This window comes from Papio anubis, chromosome 1 (genome assembly GCF_008728515.1).
Source record: "Papio anubis isolate 15944 chromosome 1, Panubis1.0, whole genome shotgun sequence".
Classification (NCBI taxonomy): domain Eukaryota; kingdom Metazoa; phylum Chordata; class Mammalia; order Primates; family Cercopithecidae; genus Papio; species Papio anubis.
In genome coordinates, this window is record NC_044976.1 from 191,837,613 (window position 1) to 191,859,160 (window position 21,548).

The 21,548-nt window shown below is 34.3% G+C and overlaps 1 protein-coding gene across 2 annotated transcripts in view; it reads left to right on the forward strand.

The window, feature by feature from the left end:
* Positions 1 to 21,548, forward strand: part of NME7 (NME/NM23 family member 7) — a 212,184-nt gene that overhangs the window by 43,580 nt on the left and 147,056 nt on the right. For both annotated transcript variants that reach the window (XM_003893523.4, XM_009193528.4), the window contains exons 4-5: positions 11,690 to 11,800; positions 18,238 to 18,288. In XM_003893523.4, coding sequence (XP_003893572.1) covers positions 11,690 to 11,800; positions 18,238 to 18,288 — 162 coding nt within the window. The remainder of the gene's footprint in view (positions 1 to 11,689; positions 11,801 to 18,237; positions 18,289 to 21,548) is intronic.

Below are 21,548 nucleotides of genomic sequence, written 5' to 3' on the forward strand. Positions count from 1 at the left end.
TCTGAATATTGATTTTCAGTATTATCAAGATGACTTTTTAATTTTCAATCTCTACATTTATGAATTTCAACTTTCTGAGACTAGAATTAATTATATTTGAAATGAAAATTTAAGTCCTTTGTCATCTCTCTTGGCTCTAATTTCTGTAGTTTATATTTTGTATGGTTTGGGGATTTTTTTTTTTACTGTAGAGTGATTGGTGCTGTAATTAAAATAGGGATTCTTTGTAGAAGTTAAGGTTAAGGTTATATGTATAAAAGGCTCCAAAAATGATTTAATTCAATAGGGAAAACAAATCAATCACACTATTTTTGAGATCTGCTACTCAAATGACTAGTTGATTGCCTAACATCTGAGTCACTCTCATAGTAATATGATATCTCTTTCTGTGACTTCCATAGTCTTTCTATATAAGCACTTTATGGTTCTTGAGGTGATTGGATTCTCAGTATGGGTGTTAGTACACAAATGGTGATGGATCAGAGGGGTGGTGAATGCCTCATAACAAAGGAAGAACAAACACTTTCTTAGAAATAGGACAAAAATTTCAGGTATTAGATAAATAAACAGGAATCTTTCAATGTTGTGAGATCTTATGTAAAAGTCTATGGAATTAAGGAAATGCCAACCATAATTCCTTTATTTAAAACTAATAAATATGTGTAGCATTCATTTATGGAGCACATACTATATGCCAGACACTCTGATATGCACTTTACATACACCTCAGTTCGAGACTGCTTTATTTTATTTAATTATTTTTTTAGGCGGGGTCTGACTCTGTCATCACCCAGGCTGAAGTGAAGTGGCATGATCATAGCCCACTGCACTCTTGACTTCCCATGCTCAAGTGATCCTCCCATCTCAGCCTCCCAGGTAGCTGGAACTACAGCCATGCACCACTATGCCTGGCTAATTTTTTGGTATTTTGCAGGAGATGGGGTTTGGCCATCTTGCCCAGGCTGGAAGACTACTTTAAATTTTTATTTAAACTAGCAAAATAAGTGAGTTAGAGAGTCAGGATTAACAGTCTGACCTAAGAAAAATAAAATACCAGCCATAAAAATGATAATTTTTATATTTTAACTATGATTTGACTGAAGTGAATGTTGTTAAATCTATTTTATAGAATGGGTAAGTAACTAGTCCACAGTAACACAGCTAGAAAGTAAAGGGAAACCAGAAAACCATGTTTTGTTTTCCTCTAAAATTCATTCTCTTTCTACTAAACCTCTAATTAATATGCTGGCAAATACTGTTGAATGGGACTGATTTTAAAACAGGATGAACAGAAGAATTCTATTTTAATGTAAAAACAAATTTGAAGTATTTGGGCTTTATATAGTTACTGAAAATATATGTAGTATATATTTTACTGACTCAAATTGATTTACCATTTTCTTTTCTTATTCTTTCTTAATTGCATATGGGTTAGTAAATCCAGCAACCATTTGGGCAATTTAAATAAACTTCCTCCAAACCGAAGAGTTTCAAAAATGTATTGTTTTATTTAAATGGCCAAAAGTAAGCATATGGAAATATATGTGTATGTGTATCAGCGTTCCACAGAAACACCTTCTGTGTAACAACTGATTTAGTCTAGTTCTCAGTTTTGTATAGTGTTGAAAAAAATTTATGAACTAATTACATTTTCAACTCTTTTCTTTCTATAGTAAAGCCTGTAGTGAGGAGGATGAGTGAAATTGATCCCCATGGAGCCTATCAGCTAACTGGGGAGCAGTTATCCAGATAATTTAATATAATTCAGCTTAACTCATGAACTAGCTTCAGCTTTCCAATTCCCTTTGACTGTAGAAATCTGACATTTGATTCACATTTCTATCCTCTCTTTATAAAGATCCTCTAATCAAATGGATAAAGGTTACAAGTTGTCAATGAGTCAGTCTTTGATATTAATTTTAGCTAGTAATCAATTGATACTTTATGATTCTGTTGTTTAGATGTAGAGATGCAATACAATTTGTGTCTTTCTAAAAATTTATTACCTCAAACTAGAAATAATTAAATAGTTCTCATATGATGAGTCAGTGTGTATATGTATGCATGTGTATGAATGATAGAGGAATTTTATATGAATAGACAGCTATTCCCCATGTGATAAGTGAGGTATTAAATGTTTACTTTGATAGCTTATATCTTTAGTAAGAAGTTTATAAAAATCAATGAAAAATAATGCTAGTATCCTATTTAAAACTCCATTAATTTTAAGTACTGAGCCACATATTTACATTCAGCAATCCTCATTCCTTTTGAGTGTCAGCCAGAAAAGTCACCTAATCAAATTAAAGGGAGAAAGGCATCACTAGGTTGGGTGAACAACATTATAGTAGATGTTAAATACATGAAGTTCTTGAGCCCATCTATTAACTTTCAGTGAAAGGAAGACCCCGCTGTTTTTCAGAAGAAAAATTATGAAGTCAACTTGATCCCAAGGTCTAAGCCCAAGTTATTTGAGGCTCCATCACAGCAGGAACTCAGTCACAGTATGCATTTTCCTGTCCTCTTGGAGATGTACTGAAATGGTATGTGGATAAAAAGCCATAAACTAGGTGAGACCTGTGCTTGGAAGGGGCTTAAGAATACTTCTCCCTGGAGGTAGGGAGATTGACCTAAATAACCTTTTGACCTAAATCACCTTTTGAGTTTCTAAATACAGCACCAAAATTCCAAGCATTTGCTTAATTGATAATTTTTTAAAAGGTACTGAATAATACTTTATATATTTTCTAGACTTATGTAGTTTAACAATTCTTATGGATGAACATACATTCTCTAATATTGGAATTTGACTCATATGAACTATAAATTTTTTCTATGTGAAGATTTGCCAGTATCATCAGATACATGTTTGAAGAAATTTCATTAGAAGGAAATGTCATAAAATCTTGGCTATATCAAGTTTGAAACAACTTCCGGGTTCAGGTATTATGTAGTTTAACAGGATTACAGTATTGGGATATCATAATTAATGTATAAATGAATTAAAAGACATTTTAACTTTAATTAAAATTAAATTAAATTAAAAATTTTAATTAAATAATTTAATTTTAATAAATGCTAAAAATGTACCTCTTCTGTTCTTCCATCCCAACTGGAATAAATAAATTAAGTTTATAATACTTTAAAAATTATTATTCTGTCTTCCCCTGGTTGTTATGGCGCTTCACCACCCCCACCCCTACCATTGCTTCCATCTCTGTCTCTCTGGCTATTTTTTTCTCAGAGCCATTCCTTCTCAGAGGCAAAAAAGACTCCTGGTATTCCCCCAGCATTCTGTTCATGGCCCTCTTTTTCTCATTCTATATACCGTCCCAGGGAATTCTATGTACTCCATGACTTCAACAATGTGTTGCTTTCCAAATTTATGTCATCACCCCAGCTGTAAAACCATATGTTTAATCTTTTTCCTGAACTTTTCCATGTAGATTTTTCACAGGAACTTAAAAATCCAAAATTGAATTAATTAACAAATTCAAAATTAAATTAATTCTCTTTCATTGAAAAACCTACTTATGTATGCACTAACACAACATTCACCTAATCACATACATAGAAAATTGGTAGCTGCCCTTGAGTTCCATATGTATTTTATCCCTAAATCCACATGGGGACCTAATCTTACCAATTTACTTGTCTCCTTCATACATCTCTCTTATTTCTCTTCTCTTTTTTATCTTTTACATTCCTCCTTAAAACAGCTGCTTGTCATTTCTTGAGCTCAGTTAGTCTCCATTCTTCCTTCCAGATTACTAACTGATGAAGAACTAACACAGGAGACAGATGTAGATCAAAATATTAAGTATTAATTTTATTTAGGCTGTCTTGTGAAAGCTATGTTTGAGAATGGTTGAGGTTTTCTTTCTAATCCTATTTCCTCTTCCCTTACACTGATCTGGAACTTAGAAGCCCGCCTGAGGAAAAGGTGGATCTACTGAACAAACTGAGGGCACACTTGCTCAGGGTTCTCATCCTGCCTCCCAGCCCATGGAGCACAGGAGAGAGAGCACTGGAGAGAAACAGGCTTCCACTGCAGGTGCTGGACTCTGACTCCGACGTGCTTAACATGTGAAAGCAGCAGAACAATACACTATCCCTTACTTGTACACTATCCCCTACTTGAGGACCTGCAGGTCTGAGAAAAAAGAGATAGGGCCACATATAACCAGAAACCCTTAAATATGTCCAGACGTGGAGGAGCAAATGGAAGAAGGAGAGAGAGCACTTTCTCATGGGAACAGGGATGGAAGTTACTTTACTCATAAGGAGCAAGGGTACACATTCCTAGTTGTTTTCTGGGTTTTATACCTTTAAGCCAATTGGCTGCTATGCTCTAGTAGACTATGGCTACTTCTCGGAGAAGAGACCAGATGAATATTAGTTTAGTCTTGCTGTCACCTTTGGGAAACCATTCCCTCAATACCAGTTACTGTTACTTTGTATATTGTCCTAGGACCAGTGGTGAGCAGTTGAGTTTTGGCTGCTGAAAGACACCCAAGGAGAAACACCTTAGTTCAGTAACAAAGGCCTTGCTAAAAACTCACCCCCAATCTTTTTCTCATCTTTACTTACCTATAGTATCATTGTCCAAGATGGCATGCTCTTGATTGTACGACAGACCCAACAACAGTACAACTGCCTCCCAGATAATACAATGAAAAATGCCTTCTCATTATTAAATTCCCGGAGAGAAATTGATATTTTTTTCCTTAAAATAAGATAAAATTCTGCCTTTCCATTCTACAATTCTCAGTCATATGGTCCTTCGTCAGTTAACAGATTAGAGTTCAATTTCCTTTCCAGCTCCAGCTTGAGCCATCTTTCCTTAGAAAGAGTTTGACTGATAGTGTATTTGGGTTAATGAATATCTTTTTGCCATCTCTTTTAGTCTTGCCCTGTTATGCTTAAGATATGTCTTATATCTCTTGTAAATAGCATATAGTTTTTTTTTATATTTAATCTGGAACCCTTATATTTTCATTGGTATAGTTAGTACATGTACATTTAAATATGCTGTGATTATTGATATTTTTGTATATATTTCTATTTTGTTTTGCTGTTTTTCTATTTTTTCTTCTTACCTTTTCTTTGGATTAGTTGAAGAAATTTTTCTTCCTCTTTTCAGTTTTTTTTAAAAAATATTTTATGGTTTTCTATTGAAGCTATAACAAATTACCACCAAGTTAGTCACTTAAACAATACAAATTTATGATATTACAGTTCTGTCAGAAGTCCAATCAGATCTCATCAGGTAAAGGTCAGGTGTTGATAAGGCTGCATTTCTCTTGAGGCTCTAGGAAAGAATCGATTTCCTTGCGTATTCCAACATCTTGAAGCCATCCACTTTCCTTGGTTTGGGGCCACCTTTCTCCATCTTCAAAGCCACCAATAGGATGCTGAGTCCTCCCCACACTGACATCTCTCTGGTTCTCTAAAGCTAGTAAAGATTCTCTGATTTTAGGGACTCATGTGATGAGATTGGGCCCTTGGGAATTAATCCAGAATAATCTCTACTATCTCAAGGCCTGTAATCTTAATCACCTCTGCAAAGTCCTTTTTGCCAGGTGAGGTAACATATTTATAGGTTCTGGAGATTATGATGTGGATATCTTTGAGGGGTAGTATTATTCTGCCTACTATATTCTCTGTTGCTTTAGAGGTTATGTGATTTTTATACTTATTCTTTATTGGTTAGGCTTGAAATTTTTTCATGTATTTAACTTAAAGTTCTATAATAACATGGCTCTCTCCCAAGTCATACAACAAGTTTAGGACACTTTGGCTCTAATTCCTCTTAAACCTTACATAGTTTCGTTATTGTTGTTGTTGTCTTTGGACATTCAGTTTTTTTTGCCTGCATGTTAGACATTCTTTTATTTATTTGTTTGTTTATTTATTTATTTTGATAGAAACAATATTTGCTTGGATTTACCTAAACATTTGTTCACCAATTCTTCTTGCATATCAGCCTGTCCTTTTAGAATAATTTCTCTTCTTGTTATCCTTCATTTCTTCATTGTAAGCTACCTGTTTCTTTTTAATTTGCACATGTTTTTTATTTTACCCTCTTTTTTTAATGGTACTATTGCTAGACACACAATTCTAAGTTGGTGGTTACTGACCAATTTTCTTTATTCCACTTTTCTGCTATCAGTAGTTTCAGAATTATGTACTCTATCAATTTTTAACATTTTTAATATATGCAATTAAGGGTATAAATTTCCTTCTAAATACTGCTTATAATCATATCCTATTATTTTTGATATGTATTTTTTATTCAGTTAGAAATATTTTTTACTTTCTTTGTGTTGTCTTCTTTGGTTTATTATTTATTTAGAATTATGTTTACTTCCAAACATATGGAGATTTGTTTATTCTCTTTTTCTATTGGAATCTAGCTGAATTGCATGTGTCTAGAGGACATATTCTTCATGATTTTTGCCTTTCATACTGGTTGAGATTTGCCTCTGGCTTAGAATAGTAAATTATTAATTAGCTATGTGTGTTAGAAAAGAATGTTTAGGCCAGGTGTGGTGGCTCACGCTTGTAATCCCAGCACTTTGGGAGGCTGAGGCAGGTGGATCACTTGAAGTCAGGAGTTGGAGACCAGCTTGGCCAACATGGCCAAGACAAGAGAAACCTTGTCTCTACTAAAAGATTACAAAAATTAGCCGGGTGTGGTGGCATGCTTCTGTGGTCCCAGCTGCTTGGGAGGCTGAAGTGGGAGAATTGCTTGAACCCGGGAGGTTCAAGTGAGCTGAGATGGCACCACTGCACTCCAGCCTGGGCAACACAGCAAGACTCCATCTCTAAAAAAAAGAAAAAAAGAAAGAAAGAAAAGAAAAGAATGTTTAGTCTGCAGTTGTTTTGTATAGTTTTATATATTCATCCATTAGGTAAAGTCTGTGAATTGTGATGTTCAAATCTTTCACATATTTACTAATTTTTGGGCAGCTTATTGTATCAATTGCCAAGGCTTTGTTAAACTTTTCTAATGTAATTATCATTTGTCTATTTCTTCCTGTAGTTATGTAGTCTTTATATTATAATTTTAAGGGTATGTTACTAGGTGATTTAAATTGTTATATCTTCTTGGTAAATTGAACTTTTTATTACTATGAAGAGACCATCTTCATCTCTAGCAATGCCTTTCACCTTAAAGTCTACGTTCTCTGATATTAATATAGCTGCACTGGCTTTCTTTTGGTTAACATTTGCATGGTATACCTTTTCCATTCTTTTTACTTTAGATTTTCAGTATTCTATTCTAAGTGTGCCTTTCATTAGTTGTTTTTTTTGTTGTTGTTTGTTTGCTTTTTGTATCTTTTTTTTCCTTTAAGTTCTGGGATACGTGTGCAGAACGTGCAGGTTTATTACATAGGTATACATGTGCCATGGTGGTTTGCTCCACCTTTCAACCCGTCATCTAGTATTTAAAATCCAATTAGATTATCTTTAAAAATTTTTTTTATAAATACAATTTTATAACCTGCATCTACTGTAGAGTACTTATTTGTAATGTAACTATTAATATACTTGGCTTTAACTCTTGACATCTTATCCTGAGCTTTCTTCTCCTGCCTGTTTTATTATTTTACTTTTGATTGATTGGATTGCTTGAGGATTTTTTCATCTGTTTTTTTTTTCTACATACAGTTAGTGTTTACACTATAAACTACAACATATGTACTTAACTTGGTAAAACTTAAATCTAATTAATATTTTCACCTTCCTTCTTGAAAATCTAAGAATCTCAGAAGACTTTAGCTCAATTTTTGCTGGGATTTTTGCTGAATTATATGCTGTTTTTGTTGTGTATTTTTTTGTTTTTTTGTTTTTCCATGAACCTAATGATTTACTATTATCGTTTTATGTAATCAGTATTCATTTAGGTTTCTTCACTTTTTGCTTTTTATTCTTTCTTTTATCTGAAACACTCTGTTTGTAATGATTTTACCTTTACTTAAATTACATTTTAAAAAAGTAATTTCCTTTTGAGTATGTTTATTAATAGAAAACTCTTTCAGTTTGCTCTCATCTGAAAATGTCTTTATTTCACTTACATTCATGAAACTATTTTCTAATCTCTGTTGTATCTTTTTGTTTTTCTGTGCTTCATTCTGAATTTGCTTTCTTCTGTCAAACCCTTTATCTAGTTCTCATTTTTATTATTGTATTTTCATCACAAGATATTCTAATATTTTCTTTTTCAGATCTACTTATTCAGTTTTGTAGCTTATAGTTTTCTATAGCCTGATAATATTTTGTAACTTGTCTTTTAGTCCTTTAACCATAGTTTGCACAGATTTTAAAGTTTTTATCTGATTATCCTAGTATCTGAAGTATTTGTGGGTCTCTCTTCTGTTGTTTCTCCTGGTTTTCCCTCATGTTGGCCTTGTCCCTGTATGTGTGTATGTGTGTGTGGTTATCTTTCTGTATGATTGCCATGTGTGTATGTGTGGGTGTATTGCATATACGTATATATTATATGTGTCATATGCATTTTCATATGAATTATTTGAGGTACAGGATGACGTTACTTTCCTACTAGGAGGGAATTAATTGTCTTTGCTTCTGTCTTTTTCCCAGAGGCATTAGCAGTCGGTATGACTGGTAGTTCAAAAATTGTAAGTTTTGAGACTGCTTAGATGATGTGAACTTGTATTGCCATTCAAGACTTGGTTGTTTTTGATTCACCCTAAGGGGGATGGTGTAGCCTTTGGGCCCAGATTGGTTTAGGAAGGATCATCTCTTGGGTTCTGTTACCCTTTCCCAATGATGTATTACAAAGCAAAGTTCAGATTTTCCAGATAGGCAATGCTGTCAAGTCAAAAACAACTTTTATTCTTACCTTTCATTCTTACTTTTTTTTTTTTTCACTTTTGTCCCAGTAATTATTTATGATCTAGTCAATTTATCTTTAATTTTTAAAAGATTTTTTAAAATATCAACTTTTTTAGTTTTTGGTAGAAGAATTGTTCTGAATAATTTTGCTATTGTTGCCAAGCAAAAGTCTTGACTCACTGAATTTTCCTCCAAATTACAGGTGCCTCATTTGAGACAATCTTCCTTTATCCATGGGGCAGATACACACGTTATGCTTGTAAGGGAAGCATGAGAAAAACCAAAAATTTAGCCTTGATGTTTAGAATAGGTTTTTATATACTTAAGACAAATATGAATACCTTTTAGAATAGTTATATACATTAGCATAGATGAAAGTTTGCATATTTATTCTTTTTGGTCAATGGCATTTGAAGAGTCCGTAGCACTGTGCTATCTAAGACGTTATTACATAGCAATAGCACTATATACTATCTGGGGCATTTATTGTATACCAGTCAGTCATCTGTCTCAAAAATATGTTTGCTGCGATTTTTGCTCAGAACCTGATGAAGACATTTATTGCATAGCTCTGTGAGAATTGTTTTTTTTCTGGAAATCCATATTCTGGGTTCGTGAAGCCTGGCCAAACTGTTTTTTCACAAGAAGTAGTTACTGTGTATTGCTAAGAAGTTTTAATCTTAAACAGTGGTTTTTATAATTTTTTGTTTTCTTTGGAGAGTATCTCATGCTGCATCTTACAGTGCTTGCTTCAGCGCAGGCAAGAGGATTACTAAGTGGTAGATTGTTACACGATTGTTACACTGATGGCTCTCAATGAATCATACCTCGTGGTTTTCTCTCATAATGACGCTGAGCTTGACCACGTGACTTGCACTGGCCAAAGAGATGTCAGCAAACATGACTCAAGGGGACACTTGACAATTGCCTGTACATTGGTTGCTGTGTGGTGGTATTTGAAGAGCCCTGGTCTAGCTTCCTTAAGGACCACAAGAGAGAAAAGCCTAGTTGTCTCAGCTGAGCACAGCCCCCAGCTGGTCCACTAGCTGAATACAGCTGTGTGAATGATTCTTGGTAAAACCACTGCACAGCCTACCTACAGAACCTTGAGAAATTGTTGTTTTACACCACTACATATTTGGATGGTTTGTTATGCAGTTACAGATAACAGAGATACTACTGATATATCTTTGTTGCCCTATTGTTTCTTCATGTGCTATCGTTATTTTGAAATTAACACATATAATGCCTGACATTTCTCTTATTTTCCCTCCAAAATACAATTTACTATTACTTACTGAAAAATTAAGCAGCAAAGACATGACAGAGGAATTTCTTTAGAGTCATTTATCACATAATCAATCTTTTGTCTCTAGTAGGCATTTAAGAGAAAATCAAATTACATTTTAAGCTGTTTGTCAATTTTAGACTTTTCACATTGCTTCTTGTTTATAGACATTGATGACTACTGCCATGTTTTATATTTTCTTTAACAGCCATGGTCAGTGAAATGTTCTTCCAGAGTTGAGCATAAACAGTTTATAGGTTAGTTTGGTTTAAAATATTTAAATAATATGAATTAAAAAGTGAAGAGTTTTAAGTGTGTTTTCAATGAAGCTAGACAATATAAAGTAATATAACTGACTCATCTGCTTTAAAACAAAGAAAAGCATTATCTGCTATAATTTGTAATAAACACACTAAGATGAACACTTTCTTTTGTTATTACAGTTTTAAACCTCAGCCATAAGCTATATCCAATTTAAGAAAGGATATTTGAATTTTATCCTGAGCTAACTTTGTCTTATTGGTGAAAAACATCCAACAATGAAAAGACCAACCATTCTCTTTTTATGGATTCCTTGAATTAATGCCAGTGTTATAAGAGCAATTGGAAATGCAGAAGGGAAAGTGGCAGCAATTCTTTATCACAAAAGCAGAATTACTCCAGCTAATATAATTTTTATATTGCGTTTGCAAATAATATGCTTGAGAATTTGGTGATGATGCCCCTTTTTAATAATATTAATAGTAACATTATTTGTCACGTGGAAGGACAGACCTAGGAGTCTGGTGAGCTGGGTGTTTTGTCCTGAGAATGCTGCTGACCGGTTGTGTAACCTCTGGCATGTTACCTTGGTAGGCCTAGTTTCCTCATCAGTAAAATGAGGACCCTCAGGTGATCTTCATCTCCAAATTGCTCTTAATTCTGAATCTTCAGAGGGGGAGAGTGCATTGTTCTGATGTATCCTCTTGGAGAAGAACATGATTTTAAAAGTTAGCATGTTGTTACCAATTCATATACATTGTTGTATAAGAAGACATTTGATTCTTCATGCAATCACCCATGTTATGAATAAAGAATCGATAGAAGAATATATAATTATTTCCAAATCAGTGGTGAACTGACTATATAGCGTACATATGTTGAAGTCTAAGAGATCAGAAACCAAGCTCATAATATATTTAATGCACTGTTTTAGAGATTAGTCCTTTGTACAAAATGTATTCTAAGAACTGGAGATTCTAAATGCCTGTGTTTTCTCATTCGGATACATTAAAAATAACAATTTTAGTGCTTTTTTTCCTAAACTTCCCCCCTCCCCCAAGTTTAGTATCTAATTTTGATGTTCATGGGAAAAATACTACGCTTACTTTGTATAAGTTTTTAAGGGATGTCTTTAATACACTTTTCTATATAATTAATTTCAAATTTTGATGATCTAGGATGATTGTTGAGAAAACTACTGCTGCTTGGGAATTATAAATAAAAACTGTTGATCTAGTTTTATTTTTATTTGCAAACTTATTTTTTGTTTCCTTATAGAACGCTAGCCCTAATTAAACCAGATGCAATATCAAAGGCTGGAGAAATAATTGAAATTATAAACAAAGCTGGATTTACTATAACCAAACTCAAAATGATGATGCTTTCAAGGTAATTTTTTGATCATTTTCAGTTATGTAATGTCTGATTACTTTTTAAAAAATCATTTTCTATCTTTCTTGTCATTGTTTAAAATTTAAAAACCTCCTATTGAATGACCAAGAATAGAATAGTAACCTTACCAAAATGGGAACTGACAGGAGTTCATCTAGGATGTTACTGACAAAGCCGGCCCCCAAAAGATGGGATCTTTTCCTGTTCAGTTTCATGAAGCCTATACACAAAACCGAAAGTGGGTATCAAGTAGTGCAGGCTTTATTCAGTGTCCATGGAATTGAGAAACAGGAGCGTGGCTCACAAATCAACTTCTCAACTAGTGAAGGGTGAGGGGGTTAAAATAAAGGATTTCTCTAATAAAGGACATAAAAAACAAGAGGAGCAGCATGCATTTCTTTTCTGGAAATTGGTGGTGAACTTCCATCGGTTTCACAATTGATGGTGAATCGAAGTGCTGCTTTCCTTTTTGTCTTTTTATGGCCTCTTCCGGTCATTGTCATGGTCATTTTCAGCTGTCATGGTGCTGGCGGGCGTGTCATATAGTATGAAAATGAGATTATAATGAAGCCCGAGGTCTTTTTGATGTCATTCGGTTGCCTATCTCAGTTCTAACCAGTCTAAGCTGGTCTGGTTGTAAAGGGAACTTTTTATTGCAGAAGTCCTGTTTCTTAAAGATAAGCAAAGTTAGTTCAGGGTAGAAATTCAGCTGTCATGTAGTCATTACACCAGGCAACAAAAAGGAAAAGAAGAAAGAAAGAACAATAAGACAACAAGTAATCAGATGCATAAATAACCACTGAAGTCTCAGTAATTAGGAGTTGTCAAATTATGCATGCCTCATTTAATTATTATTGTCTTTCAAAACCCCATCTGCTTTTATAACACCAATGCTTGATAATTATTATCTTTTCTTAATATATAAGGATAACACACTGTATAAAATTAATAGAGGAAATGAATGTCTGATTATTTTTATTTGACAAGAGGATGTTATTGTTGAGATTTCCAAAGATGATGCATTTGGAAATGTTTACATTTAGCTCTTCTTATTATAAATAATAGATAAATATACCTATTTATTTTTTACCTAGATAGGTAAATATACCTATCTAAAAAGCAATCCAACCCATTTAACCAGATATTTTCTAAGTTATTTAGTGAAAATAAGACTTATACATTCTATTTATCCCTTTCTATGGTGAAGTAAGTAACTCTAACCCCGTGAGAGTGGCAAGGAGAGTATTACCAATGTACAAACAAAGGGTAGGGAAAACCTTCTCTTCAGTTTTTTTAGAGATCCTTTAGAAAAAAATCTAATGATTGTTCCATGATATTGGACACCTGTTTTAAAAAAATTTCTTATCAAGTAGACAAAGCAAAGACTGAAACATTCTGGAAGATGAAGAAGGGAGATGATTATAGGGCAGAGGCCTTTGTTTCCTGGGATCACACTCTGGTTGGCTGAGAGTAACACAGAGTGTCTCTAGGGACAGGAATGTAGCAGTTAGGCAGATCTGGCTCCAATAGTGTTCTTATGTTTCTCCACTAGTTTTTGTTTGTTTTTGGTCAGCTATCTTCTTAATGCTTCAATAAATCATTTATTTCTGGATTTATTCCATGGGTCAGTTGCATTTTTGTTTCTGTGAGAGCGGGGACAGTGGGGAGAAGTAGACATTCAAGTCAGCTTCAATACATCTGATTCCAAGAAACTTGAACACAATACCCTCCATTTTACCCTGACAATGACATGTTTAATTGGAATATTTTCCTTTTGTATGATCTCCTAGTTTACATATTTTCTAGAGAGAGAGGAGGCTTACATTTCAGAGCACAGTATTTAGACCAGATTGCTTGTAACTGTGCTACTTACTAGGTGTGTGACTGAACAATTTACCACTGTGTTTATTTCTTCGTTTGCAAAATTGGATTTATAATAGTACCTATCTCATAAAGTTGTGGTGAGGGTTACATGAGTTTAGCGTCTCTATACTTCCAGTGTCTGATGACTTGGTATCCAACTTCCTGTGGTAAAGATGCTGCTTGTTTATCATAATGGCCCTATAGCACATGAAGAAAGATGCTAAAACCAGCAAATACTTCAAGAGCACCATAGGGTGTACATTTGCTAGTTTCTTTGAAACCTTAAATCTTGTTAATTCCACCCATGCCTCATGAAACACTTCATTATTTGGAGTACCACAGATGCAAGCCCTTCTAATTACTTGTTAACACACCTATTCATTTGTAGTTATACACTTCCTTTTCTCATAGTCTTCTGAACACAAATCTCTTACCAAATCATTTTCACTCGCCCCTCTGGAAATCAAGTTTCATTGTGAACAAATATCCCTATGTCCATAGTGTCTTAACAGAGTGTATCCTTGCCCACACATTTTTAGTTTAGTTGAAATCTGACCCTTCTCCAGGGACATCCCTTTCCTTTTAGCCCTGTAGGCTGCTCACTCAGGAATGTTTCTTGTGTCACAGGGTCATGATATAGTGTGTTTTAGCTCTCTCCTAAAAATCTGTACTCTTCTTCATCCTTAGAAATTCATGTTATTTAGTTGTTTTACCACCCACTGAGCCTCATTTCCATTCTACAGTTCACAAACTCCACATTTGTTAAAGATTTGGACACTTTGTTTACAGTTATAGTCTCCTTCTATTCCAGTGTCTCCTGACAGTTGGGATGACTTCAGCATCTCTGTGAGTGATCATACAGGGCTCTGTTCTATTTGCTTTCCCATCTCAGTGACTGTCACTATGATTTCGATTAAGTATTCCTCCAGAAACGTGGTCTCGCTTTGTTGCCCAGGCTAGTCTCGAACTGGCCTTAAGTGAGTCTCCTGCCTTGTACTCCCAAAGTGCTAGAATTACAGGCATGAGCCACTGCATCCAGCTTGTTGTATGTTCTTTTCTTTACAATTTTACTTGAGTAGTCCCATCCATGTCCAAATGATCACCTACCACTTATAGATGAATTCCAAATACATCTTCAGCCTTGACTTCTGTCTACAGCTGTCAATCTGAAAGTGATCCTAGATTCATCTTGCTGCCCCCCCCATTCCTCATACCTACCTGATTTATAAATATTTTTACTTCTGCTTTCTGTATATCTCTGGGAGCAATACTCTCCTTATAATTCCTATTGCAGCCCCTTAGTTTAGGCATTTTATAGACTCATATTCAGGCTTTCAAAGTATCAAAATAGGCTACTGACTGTTTTGTCTACTTCTTGACTTACTACCTTCTATTCCTTGATGGCTCATTTCCTACCTAAAGATTGCTCCATGCCATTTTCTTATTGCCACTAGAATGAACCTTATAGAATGAAAATTTGAACATGTTACCACTCCCTTCCTTAAATCCATCAGTGGTTTCCCATATGCAGGAAGAAATGGACAAGCAGACAGGCTCTTTGATGGAGTATGCAAGACTCTTAGTCATCTGGACTCACCTACTGTAATAGCTCTAAGAGGATACTTAGGTTTCAGTTCCCTGAACATGTTGTGCTTTATCCCATCTCAGTTCTTTTGTACATAATATTGTACTGTCTTGAATGCTCTGCCTTGTCTTCTGTCTAGTCCATTCCTATTCATCATTCAGAACCAACCCAAGTGTCTCATGGAAACTAATTCCCAAGAAAACGTAACTGCTTATGTAATCATTCATATCAGTTCATGTATTTTTATTAGTATGCTGAGCTTGGAATTTCATCCAATTTATTAAGCTAGGAAGTTACCTGTAACTTTTCCATGGATGTTAGCAGATGACATGAGACTTCTGAGTCAGAGACAAAAGACTATTATGGTAGAGCAAGCAGCATGAGCATCGTGTTTATATTGGTTCTCCTTGCCTCCATATCCTGTAGGAATAAAATGACCTAGGCCCAGGTGTATACTGTGTATGTAGAGGGTGGCATCACAACCGAGGAGGAGTGAACTTGGGTTACCAGCTGTTCCGTTAGCAAGCACTAAACAAGCCTACTCTTTATACTGAAGAGAGGCTTTACCTTATCCCTCAAGGTTGCTTGTTGCAAACACAATCCTGAGAAATGACACTGATAAAGATCAGTCAGGTCCTTGCATTCTTGGCATACCCAATAAGACAAGTTAGAAGAGAGAAACTCACCTGGAGGAATTTCTCACAATGTATGCATCTTTTCTAAAATTGTTTGTTCAAATGTCAGTTCCCCCATGATGCAATATCCAGAAGATAGCTGCTGAGTTCTGTATGACTGTATTTCTAGTTCTTGGATCAGTGCCACAACGAAGGTAGGCATTAAGTAACTATTTCTTGAAAGGGTTAATGGCTAGATCCTTGTGAAAGAACGGTTAGTTTCTTTATGAAAACACAACAAAACATAACAAAACAATAACAAAAAACTTCTCTAGATAGTGATGCACTTGTTAATACCTATCTCCTTCTAAACCTTTTAAGCAAAGAATTAGGTAAGAATGATGGGAAAACATTTATGAACTCTCATCCTGGTTTCAATTTTAGATTTTGAATGGAGGTAACTATGGAATCAGGGACATGTTGGATGAAAACAATGAAGTATTTTTAGTAATGGATTGAGGTTTTTCTTTTCAAGGATGTTTAAGATTATGGTTGTTTTTTCCTTTCTTGTAGTTCAGTTTTTTGTGTGTGTTTGAAAAGTTTAGAATTGGTTGTTTTAGTATTCTTCTGCTAACTCTTCTAATTTATTCTCCATGTGAGTTTTTCAGTCATTCAGTTTTACTCCATTTTAGACTGTAATGCAATATATACATATCTCTTTTTTTGTGAGTTTTTTCTATTTACCCTCTGGAATGTTGTTCTGCAGTTAGTAGTAGCAAGAGCATAAGCAGTCAGAAATTTGCAGAGAGCTTTGGGTTCAAATCTTCTTATCTTGTCCTTACTAGCTTTGTGAACTGGACAAGTTATGTAACCATGCTGAACTTTATTCTTTTCAAATGTAAAATGAAGGTGATCACACCTATTTCAATATATTGTTGTAAGGAATAAATAGAATAATTTAATCATGGCTATAATTGGCTCTAGAAAAATTAGATTTTTTTCTCCTTTCCATGTCTCAGGATGAATTTTATTCTTTATATTGGCATTACATATTTCATAATCTCTTCATAGCCAAATGAATGTTTAAGTACATTTGGTTAGAATGAGAGTATGTGTGATATAACTTGTTATATAAATTCATTTTGTAATATGCTGATAAAATCTTAAAAGCATTGCATATTAAATTAATTCTTAAGCCTGAAAGGTTGATTCTTTGCTGGGGAACACTTTCCAGTTTTTAAAAGTAGTTAATGTTTACATATATTTGTCACATACTGTGAACCCAGTTCAAAGCCTTTAAGAAAACTACAGAGTTTTAGGAGAGTCACCCAGTTTGCTTTAAAAAAAAGTTTTTTAGGGTTTTTAGCTAATCAGTTTAAAGTGCATTCTTTTATTGCCTGTGTAGATATTCTTTAGTGGTAATATGAATGTAAAAAGTAAATCCCTGTTACAATTAATAAACTCTGAATTCTAAATGTTTCCATATTCTCCCCTTTTTTGGTGATGTCAGTTAAAGCATTAGTAACCAATAAAATAAAAACAAATTAAGATACGTAATTTCTCAGGCAGCTTTTAAAAACACGACTGTATAGTCTTTCCTTTGGAGAGACCTAGCTAAGAAAAAAAGCTGTAAACATTAAGTTAAAATTCTAGCCTAAACTCTTAAGTGTAAAGCCTGTGGAAAAAAAAAGTGACAAATTTTTAATTAGAAGATGGCTTTGCATTTTTTGGCTGCAACTTATTTAGACTTTAAAAAACAAATATTCTCATTGGTCAAATATTAACCTTTGTTTCTAGAATGTTCAGGATGCTGTGAAAAAAGATAAGGCCAGGTGTGGTGGCTCACGCCTGTAATCCCAGCACTTTGAGAGGCCAAGGTGGGTGGATCACCTGAGGTCAGGCGTTTGAGACCAGCCTGGCCAGCGTAGTGAAACCCCATCTCTAGTAAAAGTGCAAAAATTAGCCAGGCATTGTGGCACACACCTGTAATTCCAGTGACTTGGGAGGCTGAAACAGGAGAACTGCTTGAACCCAGGAGGTGGAGGTTGTAGCAAGCGCCAAGATCGTGCCACTGCATTCTGGCCTGGGTGACTCAATCTGAAAAAAAAAAAAAAGAAGAAGATAGATGATATATAACATAAGCAGAAAAGTAAATATTGCCTCCTACATTAATTTTTATTTACATCGCTATTACTCATACTTACAAAATATTTTAAAAGAGAGGTTTTGACAGAATATTTGGTGAAAAATTATTAATTAATACATAAATTAGTATAGATTGAGAGGATTTTATCTTTATTTTATTAATGTAAGCTAAAGTAATGTGTTTTCTTTTATAGTTCTTAACTATTGTCGTTTTGATTATTTTATAGGAAAGAAGCATTGGATTTTCACGTAGATCACCAATCAAGGCCCTTTTTCAAGTAGGTCCTTAATTTGGGGATTACTGGCATATAAAGGAGGATATCCTAGAAAACTATGGATTTACATTTTTAAAATTTATTACATGAGAATAATCTGTCAGAAGGGCCATAGCGACATCTTGCAACTGCACAGAATTCTAAGAATTGCATTCTCTGTCTTTTTATTAAGAATTCCTATATTTTATCATTAAAATTCTTAAACTTTAGTTAGTTGCAAATAGGATGATTTGTTTACATTACAAGAAGGATAACTTTTAAAATTTTTGGCTGAGTTTTTTTAAATGGAGTGATAATTATATTTGATGTTCAATATTTTTGTTATGCTTTTGTGTTTGTGGGGCTTTTAATTTTTTTAATTTGTATTTTTTATGTCAACTTTTACTTTAGATTCAGGGGGTACATGTGTGGGTTTGTTACCTGGGAATATTGTGTGATGCTAAGGTTTGGGGTACAATTGATCCCATTACCCAGGTACTGAGCATAATACCCAATACTTGGTTTTTCAATTCTTGCTCCCTTCCCTTTCTCCCACTCTAATAGTCCCCAGTGTCTGTCGTTGCCATCAGTAGATATTATTGTCCATGAGTAGTCATTATTTAGTTCCCACTTATAAGTAAGTAAGAACATGTGGTATTTGGTTTTCTGTTCTGTGTTAATTTGCTTAGGATAATGGCCTCCATCTCCATTCATGTTGCTGCAGAGGCCCTGATTTCATTTTTTTTTATTGCAGCATGGTATTCCATGGTGTATATGTACCACATTTTTTTTATCCAGTTCACCACTGACGGGCGCCTAGGTTGATTCCATGTCTTTGCTATTGTGTATAGTGCTGCAGTGAACAGGCAAGTGCATGTATCTTTTTGGTAGAAATATTTGTTTTCTTTTGGATATATACCAGTAATGGGATTTCAGGGTCAAATGGTAGTTCTGTTTCAAGTCCTTTGAAAAAACTCCAAACTATTTTCTACAGTGGTTGAGGTACTAATTTGCATTCCCATCGACAGTGTGTAAGTGTTCCCTTTCTCTACAGACTTGCCAACATCTGTTGTTTTTTGACTTTTTTTAAAAAAGGATTCAGCTTCTATTTTAGATACAGGGGGTACATATGCAGATTTGTTACATGGGAATATTGTATGATGCTGAGGTTTGGAGTATGGATCCCATCATCCAGATAGAGAGTATAATACCCACCAGGTAGTTTTTCACACCACCTGCATTCTCTCCTCTAGTAGTCCACAGTGTCCATTATCCCCATATTTGTGTCCATGTGTGTTTAATGTTTAGCTCCTACTTGTAAGTGAGAACATGCAGTATTTGGTTTTCTGTTTCTGGATTCATTTGCTTAGGATTATGGCCTCCAACTGTGTCCATATTGTTGCCAAGAACATGATTTTTTTTTTTTATGGCTGTGTAGAGTTCTGTGTTATATATATATATATATATATATACACACACACCACATTTTCTTTATCCAGTCTACCACTGATGGGCAGTTGAGTTATTTCCATGTATTTGCTATTGTGAATAGCACAGCAATGAGTGTATGAGTGCATGTGTCTTTTCGGTAGAATTTCTTTTCCTTTGGGTATATACCCAGTAATGGAATTGCTAGGTCAAATGGTAGCTCTGTTTTAAGTTCTTTGAGAAATATCCACACTGCTTTCCACAGTGGCTGGAGTAATTAACATTGCCACAACAGTGTATAAGCATTCTCTTTTCTCTGTAGTCTTGCCAGCATGTTTATTTTTTGACTTTTTAATAATAGCCATTCTGACTGGTGTGAGATGGTATCTCATTGTGGTTTTGATTTGCATTTCTCTGATGATTAGTGATATTGAGCATTTTTTCATATGCTTATTGGCTGCTTGTATGTTCTTTTGAGAAGTGTGTATTCATGTCTTTTGCTCATTTTTTTTAGTGGGGTTGTTTCATGCTTGTTTGATTGTTTAAGGTCCTTACAGATTCTGCATATTAGTCCTTTGTTGAATGCATAGTTTGCGAATATTTTCTCCCATTCTGTAGGTTGTCTTTTTACTCTGTTGCTGGTGCAGAAGCTTTCTGTGCAGAAGCTCTTTAGTCCCACTTGTCAATTTTTGTTTTTGTTGCCATTACTTTTGAGGACTTAGTCATAAATTCTTTCCCAAGGCCAATGTCCAGAATGGTGTTTCCTAGATTTTCTTCTAGGATTCTTACAGTTTGAGGTCTTACTTTCAAATCTTTAATCCATCTTGAGTGAAGTTTTGTATATGGTTAAAATTAGGGGGCCAGTTTCATTCTTCTGCTTATGGCTAGACAGGTATCCCAGCACCATTTATTGAATAGAGAATCCTTTCCCCATTGCTTATTTTTGTTGACTTTGTCAAAGTTCAGATGGCTGTAGATGTGTGACTTTATTTCTGGGTTCTCTATTATGTTCCAGTGATCTATGTGTCTATTTTTGTACCAGTACCATGCTGTTTTGGTTACTGTAGCCTGTTGTACTTTTAAATTATTTTGGTAGTCTTGTATACATAAAGCAATGTTCATGGAACCCTTCTATTTTAACTAAATAGTTTGATATATATTTTGTTCCTTGACACATAACAAATAATATATGTTACACTGAATCTATATATTCTAAATATTTGACATATAATTAAATTTAAGTGAATATTTTGCATACTCATGTTACTGTTGACAGACAAAGAGTGTTTACACTTCTAATAAGAAAGAATGTTGTATCAGCCAAATGAAATGGCCACAGTAGACATGTTATCTGATATCCTGCACTGAGTAGTGGGTTTTAAAAAAAAATTTTATATAAGAAAATTATTATGCTATAGATTATTTCAAATCAAGCATTATAAAATATTCCTGTCTTGTTAGAATAGCCATATACAATTTTCTAGAAAATTGGTGGAAATTATCTTTTGGTATAAACTTTGTATATGTTTATAGAATTGAATTACAACTCCTAGTCTAATGATTTATATATGATTTACGTGCAGTAAATTTTATTATAAGAATGGATTAACTAGCTGCCTGTTAATGAGAACGATGTAACAATAGACTAGGTGAAGTAATTGCATGAAACAGTATCTATGATCAGGCACATCATTCCCTGTATTGTTACATGCCATATTCATAGGCTTATTTGATTGTGTGTTTTGAGAATTCTGTATTAATAGGGCATTAGATTGTAAGTGTCTCGAAGGGGGGATTTTTTTTATGGCACAGAGGCTGATATGTTGTAGGTAATTATTAAATGCTTACTGAGTGAC